The sequence below is a fragment of the Physella acuta genome, unplaced genomic scaffold (genome assembly GCF_028476545.2).
Source record: "Physella acuta isolate Inbredline_101_S28 unplaced genomic scaffold, ASM2847654v3 ptg000844l, whole genome shotgun sequence".
Lineage (NCBI taxonomy): Eukaryota > Metazoa > Mollusca > Gastropoda > Physidae > Physella > Physella acuta.
Genome location: NW_026732361.1, coordinates 65,821 through 86,972, shown reverse-complemented (window position 1 = coordinate 86,972; position 21,152 = coordinate 65,821). Strand labels below are relative to the sequence as shown.

The window sequence follows — 21,152 nt, the reverse complement described above, 5'->3', positions numbered from 1 at the left end:
TGATGGCCTTCTGTGTATTGTTTGATGGTCTGTAGTTTGTGTGATGGCCTTCTGTGTATTGTTTGATGGTCTGTAGTTTGTGTGATGGCCTTCTGCGTATTGTTTGACTTCTAGTAGTTTGTGTGATGGCCTTCTGCGTATTGTTTGATGGCCAGTAGTTTGTGTGATGGCCTTCTGTGTATTGTTTGATGGTCTTCTGTGTATTGTTTGATGGTCTGTAGTTTGTGTGATGGCCTTCTGTGTATTGTTTGATGGTCTGTAGTTTGTGTGATGGCCTTCTGCGTATTGTTTGACTTCTAGTAGTTTGTGTGATGGCCTTCTGCGTATTGTTTGATGGCCAGTAGTTTGTGTGATGGCCTTCTGTGTATTGTTTGATGGTCTTCTGTGTATTGTTTGATGGTCTGTAGTTTGTGTGATGGCCTTCTGTGTATTGTTTGATGGTCTGTAGTTTGTGTGATGGCCTTCTGTGTATTGTTTGACTTCTAGTAGTTTGTGTGATGGCCTTCTGCGTATTGTTTGATGGCCAGCAGTTTGTGCGATGGCCATCAGTTTGTGTGAAGGCCCTCAGTCCATGGTACAATAGCCTACAGTCAATGTTGGCCTTCACTTCAGTCCAAGTTTGATGATCAGCAGTCCCTCGTCATAATCACTTGAAAAGTCACAAATTAAAGCTAGAGAAAATAATTGGAATGTGTGTAGCTGGTGATTGTGGTGATCAAATATAGATTTTACCCAACACCTCAGTGGTTTATGTACATTTCTTATTAAACTTGTCATCATTGAATAGCTTTATCCCAATGTTTTATTCCCACCCTCCTCATTAGATACAAACTCCACTGAAATCTTATATATTTGTATATTGATGATTTTTCTTTACCAATATTTATATATTAGTAGAGTTGGCTTTTTGATGGAGAAATAATTTCTCACACCTGATCTAGTTAGGGTAACTTAATCTAGCTGTTCTAGTTAGGGTAACTTAATCTAGCTGATCTAGTTAGGGGAACTTAATCTAGCTAATCTGTTTAAGAATCAGCTGAAATGTGTTTATATGAGGCTCAGATCTGTGAGAGAGTGAGTAGATATGAATGTGTTCAACATTTTGTGCAATTTTTTTTTATAATATTTAATCTTATGGTATACATTTGTTGTGTATCTTGTACAAGCCAGTAACACTTGGAAATAACAAATAGTGATTTTAGTTCTTGTGTTTTTTTCAAATAAACAAAAACTACAAAACAAATTTAAACTTTTGTAAATTCTGACTAAGACATTAGGTTGAAATATTATTTGCTCTGTCAACATTTTATCTTTCTGTAACCCAATGTATTGTCTGCAATGGATTAGCCATAATAGACTTGAAAAACTGGTTCCAAATTTTTGTTGCCAGAAAGCATAATTTTCAACCAAAATTGAATATTTTATAACATTTGTGAAATAGGTACAAAATGACTTCCAGTTTTATTAAAATTAATGTTAGAAATAGCCAAATACATAATTACTAGTAATATAATAGTAATTTAGCAAACACTTTAATTTTTTATTTGGATTAGTAGAGTTAGGTTGATATGGTGATAAGGGATGTTATGTTAAGTTTAATATAAATACAATACTAGGCTATACACCACTGACCACTATTGTGTATTTTATCATGGAAAACAACTGTTGTGACTTTCATTGTTTTACTCTCCTCCTTGTCCATTCCGAATGACTTGAAGGAGATGTTTAGGGCAGTTTTGGTTTTTAAAATATATGAATTAATGAACAATTCTTAACGACTTTTCAACTGCTTATATTCAACACAAAAATATGTACATGAGTGTAATCGATGGTTCCCTTTAAGTTTTTAGTTTTTTAAATGTAACTATAATTTTATCGCTTGCCATATTCTTAAAAAGATTTTTTTCTTAAATTTACTATGATTACATATACTTTTCAAGCCTATTGACCTTTGCATTGGTTTAATTTTTGTTATGAAATTCAGAAATTCTGAGCAGAGAAAATTGATACAGGTTGTTAGATTATTTTTATAATATTTTCATTTGGTAGTATAACAATGTTATACCCAATGCAGTTCAATTTTTAATTTTCTTGAAACAGTTCTAGACTAGTTTTCACCTGTAACTTTGATCAATAAGTGTATTGATCTTTTGTCTTCTATACCTGACATTTCTATCCTTGGATTTCCTTAAACTTGTTATGTGATCTTTACTGTCTATTCTGTACCTGCTTCAGTTGAAACAATTTTTTTTGTGATTTTTTTTTTTAATGTCCTGTGATATTTTGGTTGTCAATACATTAATTTTTACAATACAGAATACACCAATTTTTTTTTAAAAATGTTGTGTTTGTATAAGTTACTTTTCATTTTGGAAAATGTAATCAAATTTAAACTACAAATAAACATTTAACAATTCTTTAAGTTTAAAATAATTTATTATCAAGCAATTTTAACCAACCAAGGACAGAAGTGGAGTTATTTTACAATAGCCTCACATGCAGTAAAGCTTGCAGTTTAGAATAAGCTTTTTATTCAAATATTAGTTAAATCAGTTCCAGAGTACATGGACCAACAGTTTAATTTAATAGAGTTGATTTTAGTCAAGTGCTCAACCCTCTAACAGCAGACAGATTACGGAGGGTAGACTGTATGTAGACTTGCTTTTTAAACTGGAGGATGTTAAAACAAGGAGGCTAATAGAAATGCCCAGAATAGTGAAAGTTTCACTAGAGTACATTCCCTTTGTACTATTGTACAGAATTTCATTCTGTCTTATCAAAATGTAAAACAAAGAACAATTATTTCTGCTATTTATAACTTTATAACAGTGTTTGCTGTGAAATAAATAATAAATGTCAATCAAATGCCGTATATGGAATCCATAGAAGAAACAAAGTATTGTCTAACATGTACAAGCCTTTGCATACTTGAAATCTTAATTTAATTAAAATTAACTTAATTTTAAAAAACAATTGTTTAGCAAAAAAATAAAAATGACATCTTACTTAGTAGTCCAGGACAATTTCTTACAGGCAGGCTCATTAGCTCAGAAAAGAATTTTCATTCAACTTTACATCAGACAATCTCTTGGAAGGTTGTGTTTAAATACTGCCAGCACAACATACACACATAAGGACAATTAGTTACATATATTACAGTGGGATCAAATATTTTCCAGGGCAAAAACAGATTCAATGACGACTTAACTTAGACTCAATTCTGTGGGCTTGCTTCATACTTTTCAAACAAAAACTGGACCCATGCCAGTATATCGCCTTCAGTTGATCATAACTCAAATTTTTTTCTGAAAAAAAAAATATAAAAAAATACAAATTAGAAGGTTATAGCTTAAGAAAGAAAGCAGTGTGAGGTGAATATATAAGGTAACCATGCTAGCAGTGGTCACAACAAATTAAATGTTACGAAAAAAAATATGGATTATTTAATTTATGCTACATTTAGTACCAGCATTCAGGTCACAAGCAAAAAATGAACAGATCGTTTCAACCATCATACAAAACATGCACTTGACTCAAAAAAATTTTTTGGATTTTATAGTTGAACAAGGACATAGGCCTACTGGCATAATGAATTAAAACTGCCGAAGTAAGGGAAATAACTCAGAAATTACCTATGATCTTGATTAAAATCAGATGGCTTCATCTAGAGGAAGCAAATAAAGTGGGTTACAGAAGGTTTTGGTCAGATAAAACATGCATTGCAGACAGAAAAACAGAGAAAATAAATAATCAGTTACTTAACACCAACCTCTGGACCCACAACAATTCTTCATAAAGTCACTTGTCACATTAATTGATTGTGAGGTGACAATAGTCATGAAAAGTAATCATACTAAATTTTTGAAATAATCTGTTAAAAAATATGGAAGCGATAAAATTATAGTTACATTTGTAAAATTTAAAGCCGTTTGAGCACCATCGATTACACTCTTTTATATTTTAGTATCAAATATATGCAGTTGAAAAGCCGTTTAGAACTCTTTTATCCATTCAAATATTTTCAAAAACTGCCCTCAACCTCTCCTTGAAGTCAACCGGAATGGCCAGGGTAAATAAACAAGTCAGAACAATTGTTTTCCATAATAAAAATACACAATAGTGATCTATGGTGTATAGCGTAGTATTGTAATTATATTAAATAATATAACATCCCCAATCACCACAACACACTTCATCTACTAATCCAAATTCAAAATAAAAGTGTTTCCTAAATCACTATTATATTACTAGTAATTATTTCTTAGACTATTTCTAGCCTTACTTAAACTGGAAGTAATTTTGCAATTATTACACAAATGTTATAACATATTCAATTTCGGTTGAAAAAATAGGCTTTCTGGTAAAAAAAAAATTAGGAACCATTTGGAACCAGTTTTTCAAGTCTATTGCCACAACATTAATCTTTATATGTTTTATACAGGCATCCACTGGGAAAACTCTCTACATGCCCTTTTTTAACTACTTAAAAAATCATGAGTTGTGCTATTAAAACAGATGTAGTTATGAAAACTTTTTTAAAGATTTGACTTTTTCATGGTTTTAATACTTTTGGTAGCTAAATACAGTTAAATTTTCTTTTTCTTGTTTTCTAACAGAAAATGTAAACAAAAATGGTGTAACAAGGTCATGTTGTCATTCAAAAGTAGCCTATATATTATAGAGAATATCAGAAAGGTAGTCTTAAAATTAAAAACCCCAAAAAATTGTTTTCAAGTTCTCTGAATTTGCACATTTTATAAAATTGATTCTTAAAATATTGAATTACTGAATATTTTGCTTCAATTTTTTATGATCCCTAAGGGAAAAATCGACAATAAAAAATTCCATCCAAGCTAGCAATAGTAACAAATGATAGGGATTTCTCACCTAACTTAGTGGATGCCATTAAATGTATACTAAATAGAGAAAAACTCATTTCTAGCTGAAGAGAAATTAGCATTTAAATTGATTTCATACAAGATCAAGAGGCTTGGAACATGCATAACAAGTACTAAACATTGATCAATTACTAAACAAACGCACTGTTTGTTTACGTGCATCTCGGGTAAAAAAATAATTGCTTAATGGTCCCTGGTGTGCAGCATGTTATAATTGCGGAATTACCTGCATGGTTCTGCCACCCCTAACTTGATCACACATTAGTTTCAATCTCTAGCCCTCAAAGACAAAGATTTTGATTTCAATTTCTAGCCCTCAAAGACAGATAAAGATTTTGATTTCAATCTCTAGCCCTCAAAGACAGATAAAGATTTTGATTTCAATCTCTAGCCCTCAAAGACAAAGATTTTGATTTCAATCTCTAGCCCTCAAAGACAGATAAAGATTTTGATTTCAATCTCTAGCCCTCAAAGACAGATAAAGATTTTGATTTCAATCTCTAGCCCTCAAAGACAAAGATTTTGATTTCAATCTCTAGCCCTCAAAGACAGATAAAGATTTTGATTTCAATCTCTAGCCCTCAAAGACAGAGATTTTGATTTCAATCTCTAGCCCTCAAAGATAAAGATTTTGATTTCAATCTCTAGCCCTCAAAGACAGATAAAGATTTTGATTTCAATCTCTAGCCCTCAAAGACAAAGATTTTGATTTCAATCTCTAGCCCTCAAAGACAGATAAAGATTTTGATTTCAATCTCTAGCCCTCAAAGACAGAGATTTTGATTTCTATCTCTAGCCCCCAAAGACAGATAAAGATTTTGATTTCAATCTCTAGCCCTCAAAGACAGATAAAGATTTTGATTTCAATCTCTAGCCCTCAAAGATAAAGATTTTGATTTTAATTTCTAGCCCTCTAAGACAGATTTAACTATAATTTTACCAAGCCATGTAATCAGTTTTGCAAGTAATGTAAAAATCAGTGCTTAGTCTCATCTATACATATATATTGCATCATATTTACAACTCAAGGTCATTTTACGAGATAAAATTTACATTCCAAGTCTGATTTAGCTGATATGTTGCTATTAAGTTACTACAGTGAATAACTTCTATTTGAACTGAAGCATTTAAATATCTCTGTTTTACTTGCCTCATATTAAAAGAAGGATCAGCTTAGTTAAAATCTGAGACCAAATCAAAAATAGTTTTTTCTAGCTTATTCCACAGCATCTTCTGTAACACCAAAGGAACAATTTGGGCCTCATCAGAGAGCAGAGCCTATTCCACACCCCACTGAACATTGCCCAACAGATCAATTACGTTTCTGCCCAAAGACTTGAGTGTAATATTGCTCGCGCCCCACACCTCTATTACAAATTTATTCTACCCTAAACTTAATGCAATTACCACAACCTAACCCTGACCAGAAGAAAGCGTTAGGGTGCTGGCAGGTGTTAGGATTAAGATTATCATTTGCATTTAATCATATTCTGGATAAAATATTTTCATTCTACACTTTCCAATCCACTGCAAGGCATTCAACAGAATGCCAAAGCAAAATCTAATTCATTTCAGACTGTTTACACATTTCAAGCATTATATGCCAGTAGCATGTACAATGGTTTTTTAGACTAAGGAATTGCCTATGAGAGAAATTGATTTGGAGGTTATGTTATCATCTCCACACTTTTGCCTAGGCTAAATGTTTAAAAACTAGGAAATCTTGGACTTTCAAGTAGACTAAATGTTTAGAAACTGTACCAATAAAATCTTGGACTGGTGGCTAGACTAAATATTTAAATGGTGTACCAATGAAATCTTGGACTAGAGGCTAGACTAAATGTTTAGAAGCTGTACCAATAAAATCTTGGCTGAACAAAATAAAAAAAAAACAACTACCAAGGCTACACCCAGGGGAGGTAAGTAACAAATGAAACATGCAAATCATCTCCACCTCGGCCACTGCTTGTCCTTGCTGGTCAGTGGCACATAGATGACCCCCATCAAATTTTTCTTCACCACGGTACCGTCCTCAAGCTTGTCAACCTAAAACAGACAGAACACAAGTTACTTTAAGAACACCAGAACTTTAGTATTCATGTACTGACAATATTCCCGTCTACACTGAGCTAATCCCCCCACTCCCCCCCCCCAGCCTCTCTAACCTGATGAATGTGGCCTTACCATAAGCTAGCCTGTCATAATGTATAGCCCTTTATAAATCCATGATTTAAAACCAGGGATGTTTAAACCAGGCACATGGACCAGTTACCTGTAAAAGACTTTGGTTTTCACCTGCAGGACCAACAGGTATTATCAGCCTTCCACCTGGTTTCAGCTGCTCCACCAGCTGGAGGTGACAGATATCACAAAATTTGAGCAAGAGGTGACAGATTTCACAAAATTTGAGCAAGAAGGGACAGATATCACAAAATTCGAGCAAGAAGGGACAGATAACACAAGAACATTTTAGCAAGAAGGGACATATATCACAAGAAAATTTGAGCAAGAGGTGACAGATATCACAGGAAAATTTGAGCAAGAGGTGACAGATAACACAAGAAAATTTGAGCAAGAGGTGACAGATAACACTAGAAAATTTTAGCAAAAGGTGACAGATATCACAAGAAAATTTGAGCAAGAGGTGACAGATATCACAGGAAAATTTGAGCAAAAGGTGACAGATATCACAAGAAAATTTGAGCAAGAGGTGACAGATATCACAAGAAAATTTTAGCAAAAGGTGACAGATATCACAAGAAAATTTGAGCAAGAGGTGACAGATATCACAGGAAAATTTGAGCAAAAGGTGACAGATATCACAGGAAAATTTGAGCAAAAGGTGACAGATAACACAAGAAAATTTGAGCAAGAGGTGACAGATATCACAGGAAAATTTGAGCAAGAGGTGACAGATATCACAAGAAAATTTGAGCAAGAGGTGACAGATATCACAGGAAAATTTTAGCAAAAGGTGACAGATAACACAAGAAAATTTTAGCAAAAGGTGACAGATAACACAAGAAAATTTGAGCAAAAGGTGACAGATATCACAAAATTTGAGCAAGAGGTGACAGATAACACTAGAAAATTTTAGCAAAAGGTGACAGATATCACAAGAAAATTTGAGCAAGAGGTGACAGATATCACAAGAAAATTTGAGCAAAAGGTGACAGATATCACAAGAAAGTTTTAGCAAAAGGTGACAGATAACACAAGAACATTTTAGCAAGAAGGGACATATATCACAAGAAAATTTGGGCAAGAGGTGACAGATAACACAAGAAAATTTTAGCAAAAGGTGACAGATAACACAAGAAAATTTGAGCAAGAGGTAACAGATAACACAAGAAAATTTTAGCAAAAGGTGACAGATATCACAAGAAAATTTGGGCAAGAGGTAACAGATAACACAAGAAAATTTTAGCAAAAGGTGACAGATAACACAAGAAAGTTTTAGAAAGAGGTGACAGATATCACAAAACTTTTTTAGTAAGAAATGACGAATTTCTTAAGAAACTAAATTTCAGCTTGAATTGACAGGTAACATAAGAAAATTAAAGCAAGAGGTGACCAATACATAAAAAATGTTTTAGCCAAAATGAAAGATAACATTTTTAAACATTAAACCTTTAGCAAGAGATGACAGACAAAAAATTTAGCTGGAGATTTACATACAGTCAGTCAACCCCCCCACCCCCCCCCCCATGTCATATAGCCTAATATCAGCTCACTATTCATCTCATATAAACCTAATGCCACCCAAGCATAGGTTGTCCACATCTGCTACCCTCCAACCTCCTAAAAAACATGTCACTCCAGTATAGGTTGTCCACATCTGCTACCCTCCAACCTCCTAAAAAACATGTCACTCCAGTATAGGTTGTCCACATCTGCTACCCTCCAACCCCTTAAAAAACATGTCAACCCAGTATAGGTTGTCCACATCTGCTACCCTCCAACCTCCTAAAAAACATTTCACTCCAGTATAGGTTGTCCACATCTGCTACCCTCCAACCCCTTAAAAAACATGTCACTCCAGTATAGGTTGTCCACATCTGCTACCCCCCAACCCCCTAAAAAAACATGTCACTCCAGTATAGGTTGTCCACATCTGCTACCCTCCAACCCCTTAAAAAACATGTCAACCCAGTATAGGTTGTCCACATCTGCTACCCTCCAACCTCCTAAAAAACATGTCACTCCAGTATAGGTTGTCCACATCTGCTACCCTCCAACCCCTTAAAAAACATGTCAACCCAGTATAGGTTGTCCACATCTGCTACCCTCCAACCTCCTAAAAAACATTTCACTCCAGTATAGGTTGTCCACATCTGCTACCCTCCAACCCCTTAAAAAACATGTCACTCCAGTATAGGTTGTCCACATCTGCTACCCTCCAACCCCTTAAAAAACATGTCAACCCAGTATAGGTTGTCCACATCTGCTACCCTCCAAACTCCTAAAAAACATTTCACTCCAGTATAGGTTGTCCACATCTGCTACCCCCCAACCCCCTAAAAAACATGTCACTCCAGTATAGGTTGTCCACATCTGCTACCCTCCAACCCCCTAAAAAACATGTCACTCCAGTATAGGTTGTCCACATCTGCTACCCCCCAACCCCCTAAAAAACATGTCACTCCAGTATAGGTTGTCCACATCTGCTACCCTCCAACCTCCTAAAAAACATTTCACTCCAGTATAGGTTGTCCACATCTGCCACCCTCCAACCCCCTAAAAAACATGTCACTCCAGTATAGGTTGTCCACATCTGCTACCCTCCAACCCCCTAAAAAACATGTCACCCCAGTATAGGTTGTCCACATCTGCTACCCTCCAACCCCGTAAAAAACATGTCACTCCAGTATAGGTTGTCCACATCTGCTACCCTCCAACCCCCTAAAAAACATGTCACTCCAGTATAGGTTGTCCACATCTGCTACCCTCCAACCTCCTAAAAAACATTTCACTCCAGTATAGGTTGTCCACATCTGCTACCCTCCAACCCCCTAAAAAACATGTCACTCCAGTATAGGTTGTCCACATCTGCTACCCTCCAACCCCTAAAAAACATTTCACTCCAGTATAGTTTGTCCACATCTGCTACCCTCCAACCTCCTAAAAAACATTTCACTCCAGTATAGGTTGTCCACATCTGCTACCCTCCAACCTCCTAAAAAACATGTCACTCCAGTATAGGTTGTCCACATCTGCTACCCTCCAACCTCCTAAAAAACATGTCACTCCAGTATAGGTTGTCCACATCTGCTACCCTCCAACCCCCTAAAAAACATGTCACTCCAGTATAGGTTGTCCACATCTGCTACCCTCCAACCCCTAAAAAACATTTCACTCCAGTATAGGTAGTCCACATCTGCTACCCTCCAACCTCCTAAAAAACATGTCACTCCAGTATAGGTTGTCCACATCTGCTACCCTCCAACCTCCTAAAAAACATGTCACTCCAGTATAGGTTGTCCACATCTGCTACCCTCCAACCCCTTAAAAAACATGCCACCCCAGTATAGGTTGTCCACATCTGCTACCCTCCAACCTCCTAAAAAACATGTCACTCCAGTATAGGTTGTCCACATCTGCTACCCCCCAACCCCCTAAAAAACATGTCACTCCAGTATAGGTTGTCCACATCTGCTACCCTCCAACCCCCTAAAAAACATGTCACTCCAGTATAGGTTGTCCACATCTGCTACCCTCCAACCTCCTAAAAAACATGTCACTCCAGTATAGGTTGTCCACATCTGCTACCCTCCAACCTCCTAAAAAACATGTCACTCCAGTATAGGTTGTCCACATCTGCTACCCTCCAACCTCCTAAAAAACATGTCACTCCAGTATAGGTTGTCCACATCTGCTACCCTCCAACCTCCTAAAAAACATGTCACTCCAGTATAGGTTGTCCACATCTGCTACCCCCCAACCTCCTAAAAAACATGTCACTCCAGTATAGGTTGTCCACATCTGCTACCCCCCAACCCCCTAAAAAACATGTCACTCCAGTATAGGTTGTCCACATCTGCTACCCTCCAACCCCCTAAAAAACATGTCACTCCAGTATAGGTTGTCCACATCTGCTACCCCCCAACCCCCTAAAAAACATGTCACTCCAGTATAGGTTGTCCACATCTGCTACCCTCCAACCCCTAAAAAACATTTCACTCCAGTATAGGTTGTCCACATCTGCTACCCTCCAACCCCTTAAAAAACATGCCACCCCAGTATAGGTTGTCCACATCTGCTACCCTCCAACCCCTTAAAAAACATGTCACTCCAGTATAGGTTGTCCACATCTGCTACCCTCCAACCTCCTAAAAAACATGTCACTCCAGTATAGGTTGTCCACATCTGCTACCCTCCAACCCCCTAAAAAAACATGTCACTCCAGTATAGGTTGTCCACATCTGCTACCCTCCAACCCCCTAAAAAACATGTCACTCCAGTATAGGTTGTCCACATCTGCTACCCTCCAACCTCCTAAAAAACATGTCACTCCAGTATAGGTTGTCCACATCTGCTACCCTCCAACCCCGTAAAAAACATGTCACCCCAGTATAGGTTGTCCACATCTGCTACCCTCCAACCCCCTAAAAAACATGTCACTCCAGTATAGGTTGTCCACATCTGCTACCCTCCAACCCCTAAAAAACATTTCACTCCAGTATAGGTTGTCCACATCTGCTACCCTCCAACCTCCTAAAAAACATTTCACTCCAGTATAGGTTGTCCACATCTGCTACCCTCCAACCCCTAAAAAACATTTCACTCCAGTATAGTTTGTCCACATCTGCTACCCTCCAACCCCTAAAAAAAATTTCACTCCAGTATAGGTTGTCCACATCTGCTACCCTCCAACCTCCTAAAAAACCTGTCACTCCAGTATAGGTTGTCCACATCTGCTACCCTCCAACCTCCTAAAAAACCTGTCACTCCAGTATAGGTTGTCCACATCTGCTACCCCCCAACCCCCTAAAAAACATGTCAACCCAGTATAGGTAGTCCACATCTGCTACCCTCCAACCTCCTAAAAAACATGTCACTCCAGTATAGGTTGTCCACATCTGCTACCCTCCAAACTCCTAAAAAACATGTCACTCCAGTATAGGTTGTCCACATCTGCTACCCTCCAACCCCCTAAAAAACATGTCACTCCAGTATAGGTAGTCCACATCTGCTACCCTCCAACCTCCTAAAAAACATGTCACTCCAGTATAGGTTGTCCACATCTGCTACCCTCCAACCCCTTAAAAAACATGTCACTCCAGTATAGGTTGTCCACATCTGCTACCCTCCAACCCCCTAAAAAACATGTCACTCCAGTATAGGTTGTCCACATCTGCTACCCTCCAAACTCCTAAAAAACATGTCACTCCAGTATAGGTTGTCCACATCTGCTACCCTCCAACCTCCTAAAAAACATGTCACTCCAGTATAGGTTGTCCACATCTGCTACCCTCCAACCTCCTAAAAAACATGTCACTCCAGTATAGGTTGTCCACATCTGCTACCCTCCAACCTCCTAAAAAACATGTCACTCCAGTATAGGTTGTCCACATCTGCTACCCTCCAACCCCCTAAAAAACATGTCACTCCAGTATAGGTTGTCCACATCTGCTACCCCCCAACCTCCTAAAAAACATGTCACTCCAGTATAGGTAGTCCACATCTGCTACCCTCCAAACTCCTAAAAAACATTTCACTCCAGTATAGGTTGTCCACATCTGCTACCCTCCAACCCCTTAAAAAACATTTCACTCCAGTATAGGTTGTCCACATCTGCTACCCTCCAACCTCCTAAAAAACATGTCACTCCAGTATAGGTTGTCCACATCTGCTACCCTCCAACCCCTTAAAAAACATTTCACTCCAGTATAGTTTGTCCACATCTGCTACCCTCCAACCTCCTAAAAAACATGTCACTCCAGTATAGTTTGTCCACATCTGCTACCCTCCAACCCCCTAAAAAACATGTCACCCCAGTATAGGTTGTCCACATCTGCTACCCTCCAACCTCCTAAAAAACATGTCACTCCAGTATAGGTTGTCCACATCTGCTACTCCCCAACCCCCTAAAAAACATGTCACTCCAGTATAGGTTGTCCACATCTGCTACCCCCCAACCCCCTAAAAAACATTTCACTCCAGTATAGGTTGTCCACATCTGCTACCCTCCAACCCCCTAAAAAACATGTCACTCCAGTATAGGTTGTCCACATCTGCTACCCCCCAACCCCCTAAAAAACATGTCACTCCAGTATAGGTTGTCCACATCTGCTACCCTCCAACCCCCTAAAAAACATGTCACTCCAGTATAGGTTGTCCACATCTGCTACCCCCCAACCCCCTAAAAAACATGTCACTCCAGTATAGGTTGTCCACATCTGCTACCCTCCAACCTCCTAAAAAACATGTCACTCCAGTATAGGTTGTCCACATCTGCTACCCCCCAACCCCCTAAAAAACATGTCACTCCAGTATAGGTTGTCCACATCTGCTACCCCCCAACCCCCTAAAAAACATGTCACTCCAGTATAGGTTGTCCACATCTGCTACCCTCCAACCCCCTAAAAAACATGTCACCCCAGTATAGGTTGTCCACATCTGCTACCCTCCAACCCCCTAAAAAACATGTCACTCCAGTATAGGTTGTCCACATCTGCTACCCTCCAACCCCCTAAAAAACATGTCACTCCAGTATAGGTTGTCCACATCTGCTACCCTCCAACCTCCTAAAAAACATGTCACTCCAGTATAGGTTGTCCACATCTGCTACCCCCCAACCCCCTAAAAAACATGTCACTCCAGTATAGGTTGTCCACATCTGCTACCCTCCAACCCCCTAAAAAACAAAGTGAAACCACTCACAGCCTCAGGAAGGTCGGGGGCCGCCGCCCCCACATGAATGGCGTCAAAAGGTGCCTCAGGGGCGTAACCCTGCCGGCCGTCCCCCACCACCAATTCCAGCCTGTCAGTCTCCAGCAGCACCCTGGTGATGAGATCCTTCTCTATGTTCCTCTTGGACTCCTCCACCAGTTCTGGAATATGATCTATGCCTATAGCTTTACCACTTTTTCCAACCTAAAAACAATGACATAGATTTCATTCTTTCTCTCATTTCTCTTGGTATCTGTTGTAACGGTTTTGTTTGGTTTCTTAACACTAACATGGTTTAGAAACTAACATTGTGTATTTAAACTTTAAATGGATCTCACCCTTTAGCTATACCCATATTTGAATGAGCGGTGTATGTAGTAATGAAAAATGAACACTAGCATTATTCCTGACCCTAAAGCACTGATCTAACTAGCTCTAAACTTTTGCTATCCCTAGAATGTGACTACAGCTGATTAAATGTAATTTTTGTAATTGGTTTATATAAAAGATTTTTTGTAGGGTTAAAAAGAATTGAGTATTCTTGCTGTAAATCTTTTTTTAAATGTACTGAGATGAAATCCTACCATTAGTGCCATGCACGCAGTTAGATAGCCACTCCCAGAACCCACGTCCAGCGCTTTACTTCCCTCTGTTAAATGGTCAGACAAGAGTTCCAGTGCATGGGCATGCTGCAGATTGATGAGGTAATAAGTTCATTAACAGATGCAGTTATTGATGGTACAATTATTATGTAAGTACAAATCTAACATAGAACGTTAAGGGTTGATAGAGTTAAGCAAATTAACACCTTTTAAAACGTGGCCTACGGAAAACTGAACTAAACTAAACTAAATAGATATTTTTTTTAGCTAATAAACTAAACACACACAAAGAATAGGTGGTCAGTTTCCAAAATGATGTCACTAAATTTTTTTCAATTGAATGTCTATACTGTTAACATGCATACAGGGTAGATCAATAACACTATAATATCTGCTGATGAATGTTTGAGTCATAAGATTGCTTACTATCCTTTCCAAAATATTGACAAATTAGCTTGAAATGAGACCTACAATTTAAAAAATTGCCCAAAGAGATGATGGAAAATGTCTGAAAGCAAGAACTAGCAAGGACATCCAGGCAGATGAGGCTCAACAGCTGGAGACTAAAACCCATCTAGGACAGACAACTCCAAAATTAAACAACTACTGCCTTGTAGTTGTTCTTGGATGGACAAAGGCCACAGAAGCAATTCCAAAAATAAAAGCAGGCTGAAATGGAGTCAAGGGCTTACATGGCGCTTAACAGGTTGTCACGTAATACTTAATTGTGTTGGAGGAAATACCGTCCAACATGATTGCAATAAAGAATGGAGAAGAAAAGAACAAGCAGGAGAAAGTTGCTCACCATATGCGGGGCACTAATTGTCACAGCGTAGCCGATGCTCTGGGGCGAGTCGTTGTACGGGTTGGCTTTACAAAAGTTGGCGCGGTCAACTTTCTTCATGGCACTGATAACAGCTTCAGACTTGATGATGCCATTTTCTGGAACACACATTATACTTATGGTACTCAATTTGGATTGTAAAAATTAGCAGATTCAAGTGTTACATGTAAACAGCAACCACAAAAGCTTCCACCTCGAGGCAATTTACTCATGGGATAAGGGAGCTGTGTTGCAGAAAATCAAATATTTGGCCTGGAAGTCTAGAATGGGTTTGCTGGTTATAAAGTGGTTTTTAGTGTCTGACAGAGGGGCGGGGTTTAATGGTGGTGCAGAGAAATGGGGGGGGGGGGGGGGGTATCAGAGTGGTAGGCTTAATGGTACGGGGGAGAAAAGGGTAAGGGTGGAGAAATGGGTGGGGGGGGGGGGCATCAGAGAGATGGGCTCAGTGGGGTGGGGGCTGAATCAGAAGAGTTGACAATGGTATGATGGAGAAAGGGGGGAGGGGTGGTATGAGACGGATGGGCACAATAGTAGGATCATGGAATGGGTGGAGTGGTTACTGGAGTAGGGATGGGGATGGGGTAGGGGGATAAGAAGAATGGGTTGAAGAAGTTACTGCCCCTGAATGCCAGCATCACCAACTTAAGTTACTGAACAATGCTCTGGTCACCCAATCTTCCCATGGTATCTCCTGCTGCTGTCAAGCCAGTAACGATATTGTATATTTAACTTGTAATTATAACAACATATAACAACATATACTTTATAAATAACAAAGTAAACAATGAAAACACCTAGTGTCAGCAAATCAAAACAACACTCACTGGCCAGATTTTCAACAAGGTGGGTATTGTTGTTGCCACTTGATCGCCAGGCCATAATAAATGTGCGGGGTATGAAATACAAGAAGCTCAATGACAAGAGACTATTCCGGTTGATCCACATTGACTGATTCCAACATTCACAGAGCTACAGTTAAAATGATCCCCACCTGTACATAAAAAACCAGAACATTTCATGATGCTATATTTTATAAATGGTCATTAGAAAGGCTATGTCAGATTTTTAATAAGCTTTTATATGGTTTGCAAGGTCAGTTTGTGGGCTGTGGTAAATCTTGTAACTAAGTTTCAACTCACTTCTAATATAGCAATTTTGTTGAAACTTTCCAGATACCTTGTTCAGTCAATGACAATGCAAGGATATCTAATTTTTAATGTAATTAGATAGACCATTAGTCATTAAAATTTAATATTTAAAAATTGTTTAATTTAGTTACTAATCTCACGCAATTAATATATCATTCTGTTAAAATGGTGAAATATTTTTCATGGCTGAGTGATTTTATACCTGAGCGTTGACCACAAAATAGGAAGGGGCAGATAACTATATTTTAGAGATTGCAAGCTATGATCAGGTTTAAATGCAAATATTTTTATTCATAGCCTTAGCAGTGTCTACTTAATTTAGAACATATTACTAAAAAGTGGAATATAAAATAAATATAAAAACATTTAAAATAATAATAAACTTTTAAATGCAATGAAAATAAGAAAATAAAACAAACTTGCTTCCTTTAATATGACAGGGTCAAATTTTTTAACTTGTGATAAGACTGGCTAGTTCACTTTTAAAACTGACAAGGTTAAATTTTTAACTTGGGATAAGACTAGCTAGTTCACTTTTAAAACTGACAAGGTTAAATTTTTAACTTGGGATAAGACTAGCTAGTTCACTTTTAAAACTGACAAGGTTAAATTTTTAACTTGGGATAAGATTGGCCATATTTTTACGCTTTTCTAGTGATAGTATTGACAAACATACTATTGATGCTAAACATAATCTTACTTTGCAAAATAACTGATCTACATCATAATAGGGCCTAGTAGAGTTTGAATCTAACTAGGGACAAAAATAATAGGCCTATCTAGTTTAATTTCCTCCTCTTCCCTCTATACACCAAGCAACCAGATGTGTTATCTTTGCCTTGACAATTACTTTACTAAACTTCAATTCAAATGTTAAAATGTGGTTGGGAAGACAACTGTTTTAATTATAGCCCAAATTGATTGAAAAAGGTCATAATAAAACCAGTTGTCTATAGGTTATAACTATAAATATTAAATAAGATAATGAGTGTCTTCCCAACCAAATGTTTTGGTTCAAATCCCTCCTGCACAAAATAATTCAACTTAAGTTTACATAAGGGGGTATACTGTACTTTTACTTATGTGGTGAAGACCCTACATTTTATGTTATGTCATTTACATGGATGGTCTGTTTGGTAAGCCGGCTGTAAGCAATGACGCTGTTGCTGGCATGACATTACTATCGGATTGCAGCAACCTAAGTTTTCAAGTTTTTTAAAATCTTAATTAAGTCTTAAATAAATAAAGTCTAAGACCAAGAAGAATCATCTATGTCTATGCCTAGAATCTAAGTACAAAGTAACAATAAACAAACATGTATTCAGTAAGTTTTACCAAGTAGGCCTAAATAAATTAAGATGTGACTTAACTACTTAACTTCACTGTAGTGTACTGTAGTCAGTGTGTTCACTGTGGTTAAGTAACAGCAGAGTAACAGTCAGTTAAGTGAAAGTCTGTTAAAGACTAAAGTACTCAGTAAGTACTAGATCGGTAATCTATCGTTTTAGGTACGTAAAATCGGCCGCGACTAGTAATGTGAAAAACAGGTGACTCCTTACATTTTAATAATTATTTCACATTTTGAGGAGAATTTATGTTTTGAAAAATACAAAAATGTTTCCTTGTTTCATTTATGTACCTGTTTTTAAACATTTGAATTAAAACTTTTCAGTAATAAATGAACACCAGCTATGTTTCCAACAGATGCAACCACGCTCGTTTACTATAGCAGCCATCTTGTTAAAGTTTTATTTTTATAGACATATAGCGCGAGATTGAGGCGGAAGTCACTCTATTTTACAAATGGCTGCTGTTTATATAGCAAATCTTGCTTGCAGACACAGCTGTTTAAAGTTAATTTCTGGCCTATATTAATATATTTAGCCATTGATTTAGGTTTATTATTCATTTATCTATAATATTTGACACAAACATATCACAATATACTTCTATTACAGCCTTGACAATGAGGTAACGTTTTCGTACATTAATAGCCGCGGGCGATTTTACGTACCCAAAACGATAGATTACCACTACTAGATCTAATACTTATTGTAAAAAAAAAATTATGTACCAAGTAGTCAAGTAGTGAGTAGAGTAATAGAAGTAGAGTGTCACCACTGTGGTGACTGGGTGTAACAGATTAATTTGAAAACATACTAAAACAGAGTAAAAAAATTTAAAATGTAACTGTGTGACTGTTGCTGAACTGCAGTGTGAGTGTTTAGGCAAATTTAGTAGGGTAAAGGAGGGCGTTAAGAGCCACACTTTTTAGCACCTGTACATTTTTAAAGATTTCTACTAATCTAAGAATGTTTTAGTATTGAAAATATGGCAAAATCATTCTAACATATCTTACACAATATAAAAATAATAACATAGTCTATTAAATAAACTTTAAATGGTTTTAATTGAACATTTATTGTCATACCCCCAAAATCAGCATTTGGGGTGAAAGGAGCCGGGCAATGGGGCAATAAGTATTATCTCCTAGTTTAGACTAACTCCGCAATAAAAATAATTAATTTCTAACCCCAAAATAGTTAATGCTGTGTACACACACTTTAACTGATACTAGCTATCACTTGGCCCCAATGGGCCCAGTCTACAATTGATACATTTGCAGGTGTACATAGGGCCTAAAGTCTTGTAGTTTACAGTAGGCACATTAGTATGCCTAGTGTGTAGCTAGTATACTAGTGTGTAGCTGTCCAGGGTTAACATTCTTGTATGTAAAAGGGGTGGTACTAACTAATCTGCCTTAATGCTTTCCCCTGATAAGCCATGTGTGCTATACATTACATAACATGACATGGAGGTGAGAAATGTTGAGGGGAGAGCAGTGGTACTGATTTCCCCTTTGTTCTCCTTGCTGGACCCTGAGGGCCATAAATTACATAAGGAGATGCTATCTCTGGTTGGCTGAGATGTAAGAACTTAGCCCATGTTACCTACAAAGAGATAAGTTTTATGGTGGGGTAGAAACATGTGGGGCCTGGCTTTCATGGAGGTGAAAAATTGTGAGGGGAGAGCAGTGGTACTGATTCCTCTTAGGTCTCCACCCTGCTAGACCATGAAGGTCATATATTACATAACATGCCACCCCAGATTGTCTGAGATCTTTAACTGTAATCCATGTTACCTACAAAGAGATGAAGTTTTATGGTTGGCCAGAAACTGGTGGGGGCTGGGTATCATGGGGGTAAGAAATTGTAAGGGGGGGAGCAGTGGTATTAATGTGTCTGTTTACTTCCCTGCTGGACCATGAGGGTCATAAATTACATAACATACCACCCCAGATTGGCTGAGACCTAAGAACATTTATTCCTGTTACCTACAAAGAGATTAGAGGTTTTATGGCTGGTTAGAAACAGGTGGGGGCTGAGTCGGCTGTATTGCCCCTTAGGGGTAATAAGTACCTGTACCATTTTAAAAATTACCTTGCTAACATCAGATGGCTGAATTTTTACTTTTTAGCAGGTTAGAATTGTATTTCTATCATTTAGACACAAGTCTGTTTAACAGTTAATACATTTTGTGTTAACTATTCCTATACTAGTGTCATATTCAGTGGTCTAATAAATGAGAAACTTGCACCTAGGGTTTCAAGAGCCACATAACAGTATTTGTGATAACTTTTCTAAACAGGCAAGCTAGTGGACAAAATTAATGTATTCATGTAGATTTAGTTCTTATCTAACAAATAAAACCATTATGGTAATGATCAGTCAAGTTTTACTCTGATAATGATAAAAACTTCATAGCATGGTAAAATGGGACAAATGTCGGCCATTTTGTTTAGGCACCAATAATCACTGTGCAAAAAAAATTCACCAAAATAAAACTATTCTAGCCATAGCTATAAAAATAGTGTTAAAATGTACAACAACCAATGCTCTAATACAGGAACAAAGAATGGGCTTGAAAAACTCATTTGGTTTATTACAAAGTGAAGTTTCCCAAGTTATGTCTATTTGGGAAAAAAAGTTCACAAAATGGATTTATGGAGATGAGAAATTTTAGGGAAAGAGCAGTGGGATTAAATCCTGTCTCATCCTCTCCCTATTGGACCAAGTGGGTCGTAAATTACATAAAATGAATCCTCTGCTTCTCTGTTATCAAAGAACAGCAGTGGTTGTTACCTCAGAAGTAGATTATCAGTGTTATTGGGGGTTTTGTGGGGGTGGGGTGTTGATTGGGGCTTAATACCACACGGCTCTTAACGCCCTCCTTTACCCTATGCCCTATTTATTTAATAGCCTACTATTTAATATTAATAAAATTTAAACTAGGTTATTGATACTGATGTTTTTGCATAATGCACTTATATTAGTTAGCAAATGAAAAGTTGAAGTTCTAGCTAGCTAATCTATATTATTGAGGCTTAAACTCTAACTAAATCACCTGTGACGCAGTTCAAGAGAGCATTGTTTACTAAAACTAAATTCTACGTACAGAGACTACGGAACGTAACTCCCAGCAAATTCAAAAGGTCAAGCGTTGTAAGTTCACTTCCTTCGAAGCAGGGGAGAGAAAAAATATTTAAAACATAAGCCTGAGAAAACAACTCTAAATCAACACAACACGCTTTTAAACGTACTAATAAAAAGAAATATTAAAAATCTGTATCATAACGATCTTTTAAATTTACTGAAAACGGAGAAATAAATCTAAATGAACGGTTGCCTTTGTTGTTTTTTGACTGAGTCTGTCCCGTGTTTCTTTCTTCGAGGGAGGGAGGGGGGAGGGAGCGAGAACAGAGTTTCTT

General features: G+C 37.4%; 1 protein-coding gene across 3 annotated transcripts; it reads right to left on the bottom strand.

The window, feature by feature from the left end:
* Positions 1-1,589: 1,589 nt before the first annotated feature.
* On the bottom strand, positions 1,590-20,886 carry LOC131951991 (protein-L-isoaspartate(D-aspartate) O-methyltransferase). Of its 3 annotated transcripts, none has more exons than XM_059314469.1 (8): positions 20,840-20,886; positions 16,061-16,227; positions 15,198-15,334; positions 14,375-14,479; positions 13,782-13,994; positions 7,171-7,248; positions 6,853-6,944; positions 1,590-3,305 (listed from the first exon to the last, which is right to left on the bottom strand). In XM_059314469.1, exons 2-8 carry the CDS (start codon positions 16,179-16,181, stop codon positions 3,287-3,289), a joined length of 765 nt encoding a protein of 254 aa, XP_059170452.1. In that variant the 5' UTR covers positions 16,182-16,227; positions 20,840-20,886; the 3' UTR covers positions 1,590-3,286. The 3 variants fall into 3 exon arrangements, with proteins under 3 accessions (XP_059170452.1, XP_059170451.1, XP_059170453.1); XM_059314468.1 differs by having other exon boundaries at positions 20,789-20,874; XM_059314470.1 differs by lacking the exon at positions 1,590-3,305 and adding an exon at positions 3,633-3,664 and having other exon boundaries at positions 20,789-20,874.
* Positions 20,887-21,152: the final 266 nt, after the last annotated feature.

Excerpts from the sequence above, each read along its gene's own strand:
- LOC131951991 (XM_059314469.1), bottom strand. The coding sequence starts at position 16,181 with ATGTGGATCAACCGGAATAGTCTCTTGTCATTGAGCTTCTTGTATTTC. Across the intron at positions 15,335-16,060 it reads CCTTGTTGAAAATCTGGCCA|AAAATGGCATCATCAAGTCT; the intron begins GTGAGTGTTGTT and ends TGTGTGTTCCAG. Across the intron at positions 7,249-13,781 it reads CCCCCGACCTTCCTGAGGCT|CTGGTGGAGCAGCTGAAACC; the intron begins GTGAGTGGTTTC and ends TGTCACCTCCAG.